This window comes from Aspergillus welwitschiae (genome assembly GCF_003344945.1).
Source record: "Aspergillus welwitschiae strain CBS 139.54b unplaced genomic scaffold BDQ94scaffold_1, whole genome shotgun sequence".
Classification (NCBI taxonomy): Eukaryota; Fungi; Ascomycota; class Eurotiomycetes; order Eurotiales; family Aspergillaceae; genus Aspergillus; species Aspergillus welwitschiae.
In genome coordinates this window covers 1,083,890-1,099,984 of record NW_020798695.1, presented here as the reverse complement: position 1 = coordinate 1,099,984, position 16,095 = coordinate 1,083,890, and the positions used below count along the sequence as shown (strand labels likewise).

At 48.2% G+C, this 16,095-nt stretch overlaps 6 protein-coding genes across 6 annotated transcripts; 5 read left to right on the top strand and 1 right to left on the bottom strand.

Moving 5' to 3' along the window:
• Positions 1 to 688: 688 nt before the first annotated feature.
• On the bottom strand, positions 689 to 1,705 carry BDQ94DRAFT_4937 (uncharacterized protein). Its single transcript, XM_026775901.1, has one exon. The coding sequence runs from the start codon at positions 1,622 to 1,624 to the stop codon at positions 1,082 to 1,084; it is 543 nt and encodes a 180-aa protein (XP_026632398.1). The 5' UTR covers positions 1,625 to 1,705; the 3' UTR covers positions 689 to 1,081.
• A 150-nt stretch (positions 1,706 to 1,855) lies between these two features.
• On the top strand, positions 1,856 to 2,361 carry BDQ94DRAFT_132964 (uncharacterized protein). The gene has a single exon (XM_026764175.1). It carries the CDS (start codon positions 1,872 to 1,874, stop codon positions 2,163 to 2,165), a length of 294 nt encoding a protein of 97 aa, XP_026632397.1. The 5' UTR covers positions 1,856 to 1,871; the 3' UTR covers positions 2,166 to 2,361.
• A 54-nt stretch (positions 2,362 to 2,415) lies between these two features.
• On the top strand, positions 2,416 to 3,686 carry BDQ94DRAFT_132963 (C2H2-type zinc finger protein; the record flags this gene model as incomplete). The annotated part of the gene is made up of 2 exons (XM_026764174.1): positions 2,416 to 3,078; positions 3,136 to 3,686. Coding segments are annotated over exons 1-2 (731 nt in total), but the record flags the coding sequence as incomplete, so codon positions are not given.
• Positions 3,687 to 4,373: 687 nt separating this feature from the next.
• On the top strand, positions 4,374 to 5,659 carry BDQ94DRAFT_132961 (MGMT family protein). Its single transcript, XM_026764173.1, has 2 exons — positions 4,374 to 4,435; positions 4,496 to 5,659. Exon 2 carries the CDS (start codon positions 4,884 to 4,886, stop codon positions 5,361 to 5,363), a length of 480 nt encoding a protein of 159 aa, XP_026632395.1. The 5' UTR covers positions 4,374 to 4,435; positions 4,496 to 4,883; the 3' UTR covers positions 5,364 to 5,659.
• A 645-nt stretch (positions 5,660 to 6,304) lies between these two features.
• On the top strand, positions 6,305 to 12,546 carry BDQ94DRAFT_176918 (ankyrin repeat-containing domain protein; the record flags this gene model as incomplete). Its single annotated transcript, XM_026772779.1, has 10 exons — positions 6,305 to 6,848; positions 6,904 to 7,011; positions 7,064 to 7,231; positions 7,284 to 7,457; positions 7,510 to 7,534; positions 7,588 to 8,217; positions 8,270 to 8,629; positions 8,686 to 10,442; positions 10,491 to 11,806; positions 11,836 to 12,546. The coding sequence occupies 10 exons, from the start codon at positions 6,305 to 6,307 to the stop codon at positions 12,544 to 12,546; spliced, it is 5,793 nt and encodes a 1,930-aa protein (XP_026632394.1).
• Positions 12,547 to 13,119: 573 nt separating this feature from the next.
• BDQ94DRAFT_4914 (ATP-dependent DNA helicase 2 subunit KU80) lies at positions 13,120 to 16,067 on the top strand. The gene is made up of 10 exons (XM_026775893.1): positions 13,120 to 13,382; positions 13,439 to 13,493; positions 13,566 to 13,632; positions 13,686 to 13,753; positions 13,811 to 13,979; positions 14,030 to 14,090; positions 14,142 to 14,648; positions 14,704 to 15,089; positions 15,140 to 15,351; positions 15,413 to 16,067. Exons 1-10 carry the CDS (start codon positions 13,254 to 13,256, stop codon positions 15,901 to 15,903), a joined length of 2,145 nt encoding a protein of 714 aa, XP_026632393.1. The 5' UTR covers positions 13,120 to 13,253; the 3' UTR covers positions 15,904 to 16,067.
• Positions 16,068 to 16,095: the final 28 nt, after the last annotated feature.

The following is a 16,095-nucleotide window of genomic DNA, read 5'->3' as shown; positions in this document are numbered from 1 at the left end:
CGGCAAGGGAATCCCTGTCAAAAGTGAGCGGTGCGTGCTTGCAGAACGCCCAGAGAGATAGACTAACTAGTACTCCCTCCCGTACTCAGGGATACCTAGACAAAGAAGATAGGAACAAGCACTAAGTTCTTAGAGGGGTGGGATGATAATCTGTGGCTGGAAGGTGATGAACACATCCAACCAATAGTGAAGCCAAGGAAAAAGGAAAACACTAAATAGATCGGTACTGTGTAGTACAAAAGTACGAACTTAATAACTCATTCCCCTTTTGAAGTCTGAGCAGGAAAGGGCAAAACCTCGGCAGTGATCAATCAATCACCTCTCCGATAGCTTTTCCCCGTGACGCACTTTGACAGACTTAGTACGGAATAATGTCCTCCGTCCGAGGCTCTGTGGAATGCCCGACAACTGGATGAATTGTCGCGATCCACATGGCACAAAGTAGTAGGAAAAATAGGGGTGTTGGCATCTTCACCAAGTGGTGAGAGTGTGGGTTATGCATGTCTTACCGCCTGCTGTAAGTGGAAGGTTATGGTAGTGCTATCCTTGGCGACCCAGCCTCCGGGACAATGACTTTTGCCGGTCTCAGAATTGCTTCAGTTTACATTTCAGTGCTCTGTCGTGGTTTCACTATGTTCTCAGTAAACCTGATTTAAGTAGAATGATTCAAGTGCACGGTGAACAATAGTGGAGTATCTAATTATGCTGTGGTAGTCGTTGAAGCCAGACCTCAGGCAGCATTCGTCGCATTCGTAGCAGGCGGTGAACAGAGACCCAAGCTAAGCCACTTTCGGGTGTTGTGATTGTCAGTCAGTTGTACAAGAATAGATTGTCCCATCGCGATGGTGAAGCAAATGAGAGATTATCAGGAGAATATCGCGCATTCGCCTCACTTGTTAAACCTTCTGACATATTAATCACTCACGGGAAGGATTGAAGCAATTCATTAGCACCGATGTGAGGCATTTTACACTTGCATTGATGAGCTTCATCCTGCCCGCTATCTATGGTACTAACTTAGCCGGGGGCATGGTCATCATCAACCTTCACCCCGGTCGCAAGGGGGGGCTGTGCGATAATATTATCCCCCATCCCCAAGGTTGTCGTCGTCATAGGGAGCCAGAAGTGTACCAGTCCCTGCTGTTTTCCCCAGACAGACGCCGCTTGGCACCAACCACAAGGCTGTGAATCGCGCACTTGGCGGGTAGAAACTGTGTGGGAAGCGTTGACGAAACGCCCGGAAAGCCCGTGCCGATTTGCTCCATCTCCTCGGTCGGTCGGGAGAAATGGCGAAATTCCCGTCCAGCAGGAACAGGCTGCACAGTGCACCACCACCAGGGTCAAGCCATCCACTCAGGTTGATGGGAATTTCAGCAAGGAGTGACACTTCCGTCAGATCTGCCTTTCTTCTCCCCCAGAGCCCCAAGTTCTTCAAGGTTCTCGTGACAAGACTCGTGGTTCGTCCGTACTTTTTGTTTTGTGGAGGAGCCGCTCTCTCCGCGACCGTGGTTTGCGAGCGATCAATCATAATGATCAATTGCAGGAGAAGAATAGGATCAGATCTTCTTACGTTTACTACATTAATTATCGGAGCCTTCCGATGAACGGTCCGCGTGCCTTTCATTCAACGAATGGCCATGTCGGACCATAACAAGGCGAATAGACGGACGTGTTTCCGACTAGGAGACTGGCGTCTTGGGACGGGGAGAACAAAAAAAAAAAAAAAAAGCACATCCACATCGGTCATGGTCATCATCATCATCATCATCGTCAGTCCGTCCCAGAAAATCTTTCTAGGCCAAAAAAGCCAGCAGTTCCAGCACGGCCGACGGGCTCCACCGACTCTTTGTCGTTGTGGGGGATCGCACCCTATGACGATATTGCGGTCTCGCTGTCGTGTCACCGCAGACCCTCGTTCCGGTCCTTTTCCTTCTTCAGCAGGCCACACAGGCAGTCCGTCTTCCTTGTCTGGCTCGTCTGGCTCCTCTCTCGGCCCGGAGTGGACACCATCGCTGGTTATTTTCCGTCCCAAGACTCGGTCTCTTCCAATCAGAGCCATGGAAGGCCTCTGGAAGCCTGGAAGAAGTTTCGAATGCTTCTTCGGCGTTTCTAGCGTCAGCACTAGCCAGGATTGCTTCACTTTCGTGGCTCATCTTAGCCAATGAACGCCCAGAGCCGGGGGGGCTGTGTGTTGGCTGCGATTCCTCCTGCATTCCCGGCCTCCCCCATCCAATCTGCGCGGACTCCTAGTGGAAGATCATAGGAGCGGGCTCACCTGATGATGTCGCCGTGGGTGCGTTCGTGTTGCTTAGCACCGTCTGGCTTTGGCGGTTTTGGGCTCCATGGTGGAGACCACCGTCCTGGCCTAATGCAAGTGCGACGTATTCCGTAGGTCGACCTGGATCAAAGAATTGAAGAAAAATGTGGTTATAAAAACCCGGGGCCCAGTCACGATGGCCAGGCAAGTCTTCCTTTTTTCTTCCAGAACAATTCGGCCATTGAGCTGCTGGTCCTGTCCCTCCTTCCAATTGATTTTCCCCCTCATCCCACACTACATCATGTTTGCCTCCACTGCAATGGTATGTTTTCCCCGATCATCAGGGTCTCGATCCGTCTCCACTCTTCCCTCCTCTCCTCACCTCTCTCGTTCGCTCCCTCGCGCGTCAACTCCCAACTGACCTTTCCGCCGCAGCACCACAGCATTCCATCATGCCCTCCTCTAGAACAAAGATCCTATTCGGAAAGCAGTGATGACTCCATGCAATCGGCTTTCGGATATTTCGATAACACCATGTACACCATGGCGGCGACCGATCTGCCCATGACCCAACCCTCTTTCGAACCATCCTCCTACGAATCCACCTCCTTCACCTCATCCGTCAATTCCTCCCCTTTCAACGCCTACTACAACTTCACTCCTTCTCTTATGTACTCGCCGGAAGCATACACTTTTCTTCAAACACAAACACCTCCAGTGCCTGTATCGGGCGGGGAATGGATTGCGCCGCAATCCACCACTCCCAGCACCGAGGTCGTATACTCTCCGGAAGAGACTTGCGACGCATTAGACAACTCTAGGTATGGCTTCCGCCCTAACAGAAAAATTTCCGACCGTAATCTAATCGACCTGTCTAGACCCGTCAAACCCTTCTCGTGCCGCGACTGCGGCAAGGCGTTCACACGTCCCGCCGACCTGAAACGGCATCACACCAGTGTCCACAACCCCGTGTTTCAGGACTGCCCGGTACAAGAATGCCTACGCAAGGATGGCAATGGGTTTCCGCGTCGCGACCATCTGATTGAACACCTACGCTCGTTTCACCACTGGGACGTTCCTAAGCGTCGGACGACCAAGCGATCGCGAACTGATTAGTGTCATGATGCTTTTACCTTGCCTTATACCCTTTGCGTCATGATGCTGTTGAATATACCCTTCTGTTTGTTGCCGGGTGTTCACCCATGGCACTTTACGTCCGTCTATGTCCGCTATGCTTCTCATGTCTATGCTTATGCTTATGCTTCTTCATGTTGTCGATGACCCACGGACGGTATGGCGTTCCGGACTTCATTATTATTCATTTTCCTTTTGGCATATACCATTTTCATTTGGTTCCTTATACACATAGACATTGTGTACCAGTCACAAGTTTATTAATACATTACCTTCAAGATGTCACAACATGCAACATCTGTCTACTCGGGAGAAACACGCTAGTATCCGCAACGGCAATGTCAAGGAAGCCAGTGTAATTCTCGCCACGCCCGTGCCGCAGGTAATCACATCGGGTGGTGGAACAGTGAGACGTAGCTAACTCAAACATATCGGCATATAACTGTCCTTGTCCCGCAGTAGAATCCCCACCTCAGCCTGCGGCACACTGACACTCCCCTAGCAATTATGGATGAAACGCATATCCCGTCTTTCAAACCACCAAAATGGTGAACCGACAAAGTAATCCTGCAACTGTGCTAACTGACACTGGAGTTATTTTTATTATGGTTATTGGTGTGACACCAGAGGCAACGTTTGTGCACCATCGCGGTAAGTCTGGACTGGCCTAACAGCAATGCATCGCATCAGATTCCATCCCGCTGCCATCCCGGTGAGCGTTGCAATTCCATCATATCCAAACGCATAAAGAATCATGAATGAGACGAATCATAGAATGGCTGGCTTTCTCCAAACCATGGAAGCATGCAGTGCCACACCAGTCAGGAATGGAGGCAGTCATGTGCACGGAACCACCCGATTCGTCAATTCGAGTACAACGTTGCGGAGTCAAGTTCCAGACCAACTCTCGCTCTGCGATTCTGCATATAAAGAACGTTTGACAGTAGCATCAAACGCTTGTGCCACCTTGTACTTTGCATCCATCTAGTACTACTACCCCCCAGACCTCAAACCACTTTGTCCTTGTTTGAGTGATCAGTTACCGTAAATATAAAAATAGCTACCCACAATACAAAGAATATTAAACTAACCCAACAAAAACAGTAATTTGTACCCCTTCATCACCGAACTTTGTTCCCTATCAAGTGAACTTTCGGACACAAAACAAAGAAGAACGGGTACCTAGTCCGGTTATCTCATCTCATCTCATCTCATCATCTCGCCATCACCCAACATCTGCATCCGATAAGGATCACAAACAAACGGGAGAGGACAAGAAAAGTCATCACATCCCACACCAACACAACATATTTTGTGCTCCGTACCTTATCCATCCTTCAACGGTCGAACATCAAACAAACAAAGAAACCAACATCCTTGCCCCTGTCCACTATCTAAATATAACATCCTCACACAAACAACGGCAGTTATCACCATTCATTCATACAGTCCGCCGAATACTACATACCAACAGCGAACTGAACCTGTAACCATGGCTTTAACCCAAGTGCAACAACACCAACCACAAGAACAACAGCAGAAACCTACTCCACAACCAATAGCAACGGCAACAACAACGGCAGACACCAAAACAAAAATGATCAAGAAAATAACCACACACCCCACCCTCCCCTCACACCGCCGTGAAATCTACCTTGCCTTGCTATCCGTCCCCGCAGGCCGCTGGACCACCTACGCTGCGCTTGCCAAGCACATTGGTACCAGTCCACGAGCAGTCGGCGCTGCGATGCGTCTGAACCCGTTTGCACCGGAGGTACCTTGTCATCGGGTGCTAGGTGGTAACGGGAAGCTGTTGGTAGGGTACTCGGGTGCTGAGGCATCGGGAGGGGGAAAGAAGAAAGCGAAAGATGGTGTGGGGATGAAGAAAAGGATGTTGGAGGAGGAAGGCGTTGAGTTTACTACGGAAGGGATGGCGAGGGGTTTGTGTTTTGAGGGGTTTGGGCTGGGTTAGTTGGCTGTAAGGAGATATGAGGTATGGTTTTTCTGCTGAATGATATGGAGGTCTGTACATTAAGGGATAATGATTAGGATAGTAATACTTGTATCTAGTTGTGTTTGGGGCGAACATACCACACTCACCTGTATGGAATGCAATGGCGCAAGACCCCTTGATTACTACAGTTATCATATCATACACAAAAATAGAACCGAATTTCCACCACTGCTGTTGCAATCAAAATGGGATGCATTTGACAACTTGCTAAAATTCTCATTGTATGAGAGGAAACTAACGCAGGAGACCCAGTGATCAGGTATCTAATGTAATGAATATGGAAAGGAGTACTTTCACACAGTAGTCATTAAATAAATAGAATATACTAACTAGTGTTTCTTCTAGTTAGCACAAATTTGTCAGAAATACAGTAAGGCTACTATCAATTTCCATTGGATCCTGAACCACTCACTCTTCAGTGCCACAGCAAAGGATTGTTAGCATAGCCAGAGAATTAACTCACTTACAATCCGGTCAATTCCAGAATAGAATAATAAGCAAGTTTATGTTCCCTTTGCCTAGCACTGCTAATCGATGTTCCTTTTACGTTAATACAATTGCTTGCCACCGGCAAACCGATAGCCCTATTTGATTTACACTGTCTTGGTAACTACGTATATCTTAGCCGTAATAGTTGATTATAGTACGCTGCAAATACAGCTTCACACAGCGAACGATGTATCATGACAGAAATAAGCATTTGCATAAGCAAATATGGCAACCCCGCTCGACCCCTTCTCAGCCTTGTCGGCCACCGTCCCTTATCAATCCTAGCTGCCACATTTCTGCCCGACATTCTGGACCAACTTTGAAGCCTATACCTTCCGCATACATCTATTCCTCAAATACCACGACGCACCTACCACAAGAGTTGCTATCAGCCAGCAATTTTATGTAGAATGACCACCTCCCTCTGGGCGAGAGCCCTCTCTGCTCTCCCAGACAAAGATCAGCGCATGTTCCGCACGTCAGGCACTGCATCGGCACCGGTCTCAAAGACATTAGCTGATATTATCACTGCAATCGAAACACAGCGCGATCGTTGTAAGCGCCACAAGTGGTCGACCATCAGCATCGGTGGCAAGGAGCTCATCATCCGTGATGTGTGCGCGAAAATTGTAGCCTGCGTGAACAAGTTTGCCAGCGTGGTTGATGTCGTCGTTTCCTATGACCCAGTTCATGCGGCACTTCCTTGGGCGGGAGTGCGCTTTGTGCTTCAGCTGTTTCTGAACGGAATCGATACTTTCGGTGCTATTGTGGAGGGGCTGGAGACGTCCGTGAGAGTGATTGCACGGGGTGGAATACTCGAAGGGTTATATTATCAGAAGAACTCTGCACTGAGTGAAGCGAGGCAGGCCTTGCAAGATGAAATCGTCAAGTGCTATACAGCGGTCTTGAAATTTCTGTCTCTGGCGAGGAAGTACTATCAGTGCTCACGAATGAGTATGTTCCGAGACTTGGTTTTGTTGTGTTTCGAGGGCTGATTTTCGGTAACTAGAACGTGCGGTCAATTTTATATCTAAAGACGATCTTAGACACTGCACAAAGGAGATACAGATTGCCGAGCAACAGTTCCTGATTCAGAAGGGGCTCGCCGACAGCGAAGGTGAGTCTATAACTCCAGAGTTGAGATTCGTCTCCACTTAACTTCATTTCAGACCTAGGTAATATCGAGACAAATGTTTTACACACCATCCTTATAGCCACATCAACGGCGGACCAGGTCAATGATATGAAAACAAAACTAGAAAAGGCCCTCCTGGACCTGGATAAGCCATTAATACGAGTGGTGGATCAAGTTTCCGACCTTCATAGATCTTTGAAAGGTATTAGCCGGCTGCATGACATAGGCTTTCTCGCATACTTACACAGGTTTAGACAACGAGAGAGCCCAGATCCTGCGTTGGATATCACCTGTCCCAGCTCAGGAACATTATCGTGAGGCATCAGCATCACTGATGCCAGGCTCTGGAGAATGGCTTTTCCGTCACCCTGAATTTCAGGCTTGGAGAGATTCTAGTAGCTCTGAGGTGCTATGGTTGCACGGGATACGTGATTGAACGACGATATCCCAAGTTTTCATGATTGAACTGACAGGGAGAAGCTGGCTGCGGAAAATCCAAGATCGCGTGAGTGCTTAGTCCGGGATTGAAGACGTCATTTCTTGACTAATACAAATAAGTGCTGCTGTTATACGGCAATTACGCCTTCAGGCTAGCAAAGTACAGCATTCTTTGCCGATAGTACATTTTTTTTGCTCGACAAACCCGGCTGAACCAGAGCGTAGCGATGCTCGGGAGATACTCCGGTCACTCATGAAGCAACTTTCTCTATCCGTCAGCAAGGACCTGATGAGGACCCCAGTCGTCGAGGAGTATCGGAAACTTCTACAAGAAGCAACATATTATGGTGAAGGGCCAGCTGCTTTGTCTGTAGAAAGGTGTACTGAGCTTTTGTGTGAGCTTGGCCAGTCAGCCCCAATCATGCTAATTATCGATGCTCTTGATGAATGTGATTCACAGCAGCGCACCATACTGCAGCAATCTCTCGAAGAAATGCGTCAAAGTTGTCGCGATCTGGTTAAAATTTTCGTCTCTAGTCGATACGAAGAGGATATCGCTACTGGTTTCAGACACAAACGGACTCTTTGTATGACACCGCGCGACACTGAAGATGATCTTAAACACTTCATTGATCTCCATGTGAGTAGATTTATGTCAAGGTGGGCCGTTTTACACAGCGAGGCAAGCGATAAACTACAACAGCTGGAGAAGAGCCTGAAAGAGACACTTAATACTGGAGCACAAGGAATGTGGGTGGCACCAAGATCGTCTGAAGAATAGCTCTCTAACTTAAGATTACAGGTTTCTATGGGTGTCGCTGCAATTAGAGTGTATTAGTGATACCTCACGAGTTAAAGACCTGGAGAGTATTTATGTAGCTCTGGAATCTCTACCTGCGACGCTTGGTCGATCCTATGCCGCCATTCATTGCCGAATCGAGTCAATGAAGGAAACTGCCAGAGAAGTGGCTAGATTTACGTTTTACTGGCTTCTGGGTGCAAAACGAATGCTCCCTATCCCAGATTTCCTCATCGCCGTAGCGCGTTCGGCAAAGTGCTTGTCAAATCTGCAACCCCGAACCATTATTGACTACTGCTGCGGTTTGGCGGTGATAGATAACGAAACCAATACATTCAGACTAGCTCATCCGACAGTTCGAGAGTAGTTATCATTATATCAGCCTGAAGCCAAGTCATAAGCAGCTGACGCATCTACAGATATCTTGAATCCCTTGAAATCTACCGCGGTAAAGAAGTATCCTACAGCATAGCTCTGGCGTGTCTGGACGCATATCTGGGTGAAAATTGTGTTGAGAATGAGTTTCTCAAATATGCTACAAACTATTGGCCGTCCCACGTGGAGGACCTTGGGTTTGCACCCCAGCGAGCCAAGGTTGTTCCTTCTCTCACGGACTTCTTTACGAAAGAAGAGCATTTTGATGATTGGCTGGACAATTTCGAGCTACAGCAGAGAGAAGGCGGTTCTAGCTGGAAATCTACAAATGAAAGAAAGCTCGATGCCTCGATAAGCACTCCACGAACACCGCTATTTTTGATATGCTGTTTTGGATTCGTGGAAATTCTTGAGGATGACGACGTTGTTGAAGACTTGGATGTGAACCAGACAAACAAAGATGGGAGCTCTGGGCTATACCTGGCAGCTCGTGGTGGCCACATCATGGTCGTTCAGAAGCTCCTAGACATGGGAGCCAATATAGACGCCCCCGGATTTCAGTACGGGGATGCACTTCAAGCGGCGTGTCTTGGGGGGTGGACAGAGATAGTGCAGCTTCTGATCAATCATGGCGCCACCTCCTCTGTGCCCAGAAGGGGTGAATATTCCAGTCCCCTGCAGGCAGCTTTGGCAGGTGATAACAATCCAATTGCAGAAGTCCTGCTTAATGCTGGGGTCAAGCTTACTACACAGCAGCAATTTGATGATGCCATAGAAACCGCAGCTTTCAAAGGAAATGTTTCAGTTTTCCAGCGGCTTATGGCAGGGGAAGTTGGAGACTTTACTCCAAAAATCAGGCCTGATCCTCTTCAAGTAGCCCTCGCAGGGGGCAAAATGAGGAGAGCAAAGCTGCTATTACAAAGCTGTGCCGATATTAACGAGGAAAAGGGTCTCTTTGGAAATGCCCTCGCGGCTGCTATTGCAAGTGAGAGACTGTCAATAGTACAGTTAGTTCTTGATGCTGGAGCTAATATTGAGCTCCGAGGACGATATGGGTTTCCCCTTCGCGCAGCTGTCATTATCAACAACTTCGAGATCACAAAATGTCTGCTTGAGAAGGGTGCAGATCCAAACGTAATAGATGAGGAGCTGGGAGATGCCCTTCAGGCTGCTGCAAGCCGCGGCAGTCTAGCGATAATGTCGCTCCTTCTTGCTTACAAAGCTAATGTTCGGGGACGTGGAGGCCATTTCGGTGATACACTGCAAGCTGCTGCTTTTGGAGGACATGAAAAGGCTGTGGAGCTACTTATTCATCACGGAGCTAAAGATTCTTTGGAAAAGCCTCGAGGGAGATACCATAGTGCTCTGAGAGCTGCGGTGTACGCTGGGCATCAGAGCATTGTGCAAAGGCTTCTTGAGGCAGGTGCAAGATTGCCTTCGCAAAGTCGAGGATTGTCATTTGCCTATGTGGACTATTCGCCATCCCTGACTGTACTATGGCAACCCAGGGATGCGCTTCCAAACGTTAAGGAGGAAGTGAAAGGACTGGATACTCTGCACTATCTGGGGCCCCTCGAAATTACTGCTCAGCGGAATGATGTGGCCTTGTTGGAGACGCTACTATTGGAGGGTCCACATTATGATAATTCTAGTGCTTATTCAGGGTCTCTGGGGAGTAATTTGTGTGATTCGGAGAATCCTTATACAGCCCTACAGATAGCAGCATTTTGGGGGCATACTCCTACAGTCAGGTGTCTCCTAGCCCATGGGGTTGATATCAACATGGTGAAGCCCAAGATAGGTACCGCATTGCACGCAGCCTTGGAAGGTTAGCAGTATTTCGTTGCAGAAATACTACTCTCTAATGGTGCCGATATTGATAGACATTGGACGGATTTTGGCTCGTGTCTTCAAGTCTTTTCTAAGCGGGGTAAACTTGAAGTTGTGCAGTTTTTACTTGATCGAGGAGCCAACATAAATGATGTAGGGGGCTTTAACGGTACAGCTCTTCAGGTTGCTTGCGGTGCAGGCCATGTTGAAGTTGTCCAGCTACTGCTGCAGAAAGGAGCGGACATGAATGCACAAGGGAAGGCCATTGGTACGGCGCTGCATGCGGCTTCGGCTAACGGGCACCTTGGAATAGTGAAGATGCTTCTCCATCATGATGCGAAAGCAGATATTGATAGTGCTGGATCAAATGTTGATACAAATACTCATATTGCATTACAGGTCGCATGTGCGAATGGACGTCGTGAAGTAGTCGAGGCTTTACTCGATCGTGGCGCAGGAGTGCGCAATACCCTACTTTGTCGAGCCAGTGAGAATGGGGATACTAGTCTTATGCAACTCATGCTGGACAACGGGTCTCTTGTCAATCCAGAAACTGGGCTCCCTGATTCAAAGCAGCTTGAAGGAAGATCACCTACTGATGACAGCAGTCTGACTGCAACCCCGCTTCATTTCGCTGCCTATCGTGGACACGAATCAGCAGTGACTTTTCTCCTGGACAATGGAGCTGACCTTCATGTTCAAGGCATTCTATACCCAATGCAGGAACAAGGCCATCATAACAGTGACTTCGATTTTGAGACAAACACCAGCAGTCCTATGCAAGCCGCGTGTTACAAAGGAAATTCACATATAGCCAAGCTTCTCTTTACTCATGATCCTTGGGGTCACATCAAACACCAGACCTTTACGGTTGCCTTGAAAACCAGTCTTGATCGTGGACAGCATGAAGTCCAGAGGATTTTACTCCTCCAAGCAGTTCGTTCAGGGTTCAGGGCTGAGCAGTTTCACGAAGCTTTTTGCCATGCATGCTTGAAAGGATATACACAATTTGTTGAGCTGATCCTTGAACACTTCACGGTCGACAACTGGCCGGATGCTATACTCCAGGCCGCTGAAGATGGGAGGGCTGGGATTGTTAAAGCTTTGTTGTTACACGGGGCTGATCCGAAGATGCGCAACGAAAGCGGTGACACGGCGATTAGCCTTGCTATTCGTAAAATGAGTCCTTATTGTTGCGGATTCTATGATGGGGATCCGCCTCGCTATCGCAAGACATTGGCTGCTCTGGTCGAGGCTGGGCACGTTTTGGACAAATCGCTATCTGCAGACATACCTCGCAAGATCCTGCACATTATAACCGCTTACATATACATTGTGAACACGAAATACGTGAGACTGGACAGTCTGAATCTGTGGAATACGCAGACGTCATTTCAATGCTTGTACAGAACGATGCGCAAGCAGCTCATCTGATCAGGAAGCCATTTGAGGCAGCAATCCATCTTGAGGTTGTCGAGTCCGTTCGTGTCTTAATTGACCTGTTTGCCAAGAATGATATGCATCGCACGGAAATATGCACAAGCATCCTTTCTCAGTTTCTACCCCTCTCTATGGAAATGCTCTCGTTTTTGCTCAGCCAAGGTGGCGATGTGAACACACGACATTTTAAAGATGGCAAGACGCTGCTGCACCGTGCCGCCGCCAGAGGAGATGAGGATGCACTCAGGATTCTTATATCTTATGGCGCCCAGGTTTCTCTGCAGTCAAGCGAACAAGGAACAGCCCTGCACGCAGCTGCGGCGGGTGGCTTCCACGGCTCAGTCAATTTGCTTCTGACAGAAAATGCGGAGGTTGATGCATCATGTACACTTACTGGGACCCCGTTGGCGGCAGTCATGGCTCGTAAATGGAAGTCCTGCTGTGGTCGTTACCATCGAAGCTGTGCTGAGCAATTAATTGCTTGGGGTGCAGATATTGATCGCATTGATGAACGTCTGGGGACTCCAATGGACATTGCTTACAAGGCAGGAAACAATGAGGGTGTGGAGCTGTTACTTGAGAACGGAGCACTGGATCCCCAATCCACAGCGTATCCACTAAATTCGGACAATTGACCGGGCACGAAGTGCTTTTCTGTTTGAGATATGTATGGAGTACTGAAGAAAATAATCAGAGACTTGCCGTACTTGAAAACTTGGAGAAATGATCAGATCGGTAAATGTCCAATTTGCCCTGGGTGTCTGGGCTCGCAAGACCCCTTTAAACAATATAGACATTCACGCACTACTCGCAGCAAATTTTAACAATTAGGGCTTGACTAAGCTTTGGCAGATAACTGATTTATCATATAACCTTCAAATGTCGATTAGTATATCAAAGTTATTATGTCAATATAGCCTGTCCGATAGAACAATAATACCCATTCATAGCGGCTCCGTCATATATAAAATTGTGCACTACATTTACTTGAGATATACAATGCGCAGACTCCCATGTTAGTATCTGCAGTGTCACTTCTTTTTCGCTAAAAAAGGACCTCCCATAACGTAGCTACTCTGCAATTTAAATCACTAGACTTGTATCACAAATCATGTAATAAAGCAATACGGAGTATAAGGTGCCCACTGCATGCCCTCTTAGTAAGCACACACAGCATGATGTCATGTGCTTTCGCGTCCCGCCCGCTCCCAATCGGGAAATATCACGCGTCTGCCTACTCAGAGTGCATCTTTCTGCCTTGAGCTCGTCCCTTTTATGTCGAGCCAGCTGCGGCATCGAATGGATCTGATTCCATCGATAATCTCAGTCGTTCATACTGAAAATGGCCGATAAAGAGGCAACTGTCTACATCGTGGACTGCGGCAAGTCCATGGGGGAGCGGCGTCATGGTCGCGAAGTGACGGATCTCGACTGGGCGATGCAATATGTTTGGGATCGTATTACAGGGACGGTGAGATCCTTATTCTTGAGAATCGTATCATACATGAAAGCTTATGTTTTGGATAGGTGGCCACTGGACGAAAAATGGCTTTGATCGGTATTCTTGGGCTCAGGACAGATGGTGAGTGACTAGCCTCCCGGGTACAGTTGGTAGTTGTAGTTTGCTGGTCGGGGCTAATGCAGGAACGTCCAGAAACCGCTAATGAGTTGGAGGATGATCCTGATTATTCGCATATCTCGGTTTTGTCTGGGATTAAACAGTATGATTCATTTTTGTCTGCTGATCCTCTGGTTATTCGCTGATGAAGTATAGGTTCCTTATGCCGGATATCCGGGGTTTGAGCGACCGGATAAAGCCTAGCAAGACTAATAAGGGAGATGGTGAGTTAATATTCTTGTATGGAACTGGAGTGATTGGGGCTGAGCCGATGAATATAGCTATCTCTGCACTTGTGCTCGCGATTCAGATGATTATCACTCAGTGCAAGAAACTGAAGTACAAGCGCAGGATTGTCCTGGTTACTAATGGGCAGGGCCCGATGAACCCGGATAATCTTAGTGAGATAACGAAGAAGATTAAGGAGGATAACATTGAACTTATTATTCTGTTAGTGTCGATTGATACACTGAGAGAATCGGGGTACTAACATGCTGCAGGGGACCGGACTTTGATGATCCTGAATATGGGGTGAAAGAGGAAGATAAAGATCCGCGAAAGGTATTTAACTTCGTTCCATATGCTCTAAACTGATAATAACAATGGCTACAGGCCGAAAATGAAACACTCCTGCGTAGTCTTGCCGAAGACTGCGATGGAGCCTATGGAACCCTAGAACAAGCTGTTGCGGAGCTGGAAACGCCTCGTGTGAAAACCACAAGGATAACAGCAAGCTTCAAGGGCCATTTGCAACTAGGAAACCCCGCAGAATATGATACTGCAGTTCGGATCCCTGTGGAGCGCTACTACAGGACATACGTTGCAAAAGCTCCGTCGGCTAGTCAGTTCACAGTACGTAACGAAGAGGAGATGGGAATGGCCGCGGCCGCAGCCGGCTCGCAGGAAGGTAGTTCCCTTGTGGGTGTTCGAAACAACAGGTCCTACCAAATTGACGATGGGACTACTGAAGAAGGGGTGAGGGACGTGGATCGAGAGCAACTTGCCAAGGGTTATGAGTACGGGCGGACATTGGTCCCTATTAGCGAGACGGATGAGAATATCACCACCCTAGAGACATTTGCGGCTATCGAGCTTCTTGGGTTCATACAAAGCGATCGGGTGAGTTCTACCTTCAATAACTGTCATTATGCTGCTAAGTGGGTTTTGCCATTAGTATGATCGATACATGCACATGTCGACAACAAACATCATCATCGCGCAGCGCGCGAATGACAAGGCAGCACTCGCTCTTTCCTCTTTTATACATGCGCTGTTCGAGCTGGAATCGTACGCTGTTGCCCGTATGGTGCTAAAGGAGAACAAACCCCCTGTCATAGTCGTGCTTGCGCCATCAATCGAACCCGACTACGAGTGTCTCCTCGAAGCGCAGCTGCCATTCGCAGAAGACGTACGAACGTACCGCTTCCCTCCACTCGACAGAGTCATCACAGTGTCTGGTAAAGTGGTGACACAGCATCGAAACCTACCCAACGACGATCTGTTGAAAGCGATGGACAAATACGTGAAAAGCATGGAGCTTACCGATATGGACGAGAACGGGTGAGAAGAATTGGAAGTAATCTCAACTTCACTGCTGACGTTGTACAAAGTGACCCGACGGAATCTCTCCCAATAGACGACTCTTTCTCTCCAGTCCTGCACCGGATCGATTCCGCAATCCGTCACCGTGCCATTCATCCCAACGACCCTATCCCGCCCCCAGCCTCAGTCCTAACGAAGTTCTCTCACCCTCCGGATGACCTCGTCGAGAAGTCCAAGAAATACCTAGACAAGCTAGTAGCAGTGTCAGATGTCAAGAAAGGTCAGTACATCTCTTCCTTGAGCCTCTTAGGCCCCCATCATACTCACAGTGATGAATCTAGTCCCACCCAAAACCAAAGGCACCAAACGGACCCGCGAAACCGAGAAGCCACTATCCGGTCTCGACGTCGATGCCCTTCTCCACCAAGAGAAGCGCACGAAGATCTCACCCAACAACGCAATTCCCGAGTTCAAGCAGACGCTCTCGCAGGCAGAGAACATCGAGATCATCAAGGATGCAGTGAAGCAGATGAGCACTATCATTGAAGACCAGATCAGGCATAGTCTTGGCGATGCTAACTACCATCGGGTCACTGAGGGGCTAGGTGTGATGCGGGAGGAACTGATCGATTATGAGGAACCTGCGCTGTATAATGATTTCTTGAAGCAGCTGAAGGAGAAGTTGTTGAAAGAGGAGCTCGGTGGGGATCGACGGGAGCTGTGGTGGCTGCTAAGAAGGAGTAAGTTGGGATTGATTGAACAGAGGGAGTCGGAACACTCTGAGGTGAGAGAAGAAGAAGCGAAGGCGTTTATGTCTATGGCTGCTAAGTGAGCAGACCGTTATTAATCCCTATTAGTCCCCGATTAAGGACTGGGCAACAGTTCGATAATGACAAATGAACAAGCTCCAATGCTGCATGACTGTGCTCGCTAGAGTACAATATTCACGATAACCCTGCGCTAAGTAACAAGGCTTATCCCATGCCAAATGTAACACACATAACATATAATACCAACTTCGATG

Excerpts from the sequence above, each read along its gene's own strand:
- BDQ94DRAFT_4937 (XM_026775901.1), bottom strand. The coding sequence starts at position 1,624 with ATGAAAGGCACGCGGACCGTTCATCGGAAGGCTCCGATAATTAATGTA.
- BDQ94DRAFT_132964 (XM_026764175.1), top strand. The coding sequence starts at position 1,872 with ATGACGATATTGCGGTCTCGCTGTCGTGTCACCGCAGACCCTCGTTCC.
- BDQ94DRAFT_132961 (XM_026764173.1), top strand. The coding sequence starts at position 4,884 with ATGGCTTTAACCCAAGTGCAACAACACCAACCACAAGAACAACAGCAG.
- BDQ94DRAFT_4914 (XM_026775893.1), top strand. The coding sequence starts at position 13,254 with ATGGCCGATAAAGAGGCAACTGTCTACATCGTGGACTGCGGCAAGTCC. Across the intron at positions 14,649-14,703 it reads GGTTCATACAAAGCGATCGG|TATGATCGATACATGCACAT; the intron begins GTGAGTTCTACC and ends TTTTGCCATTAG. Across the intron at positions 15,352-15,412 it reads AGTGTCAGATGTCAAGAAAG|TCCCACCCAAAACCAAAGGC; the intron begins GTCAGTACATCT and ends TGATGAATCTAG.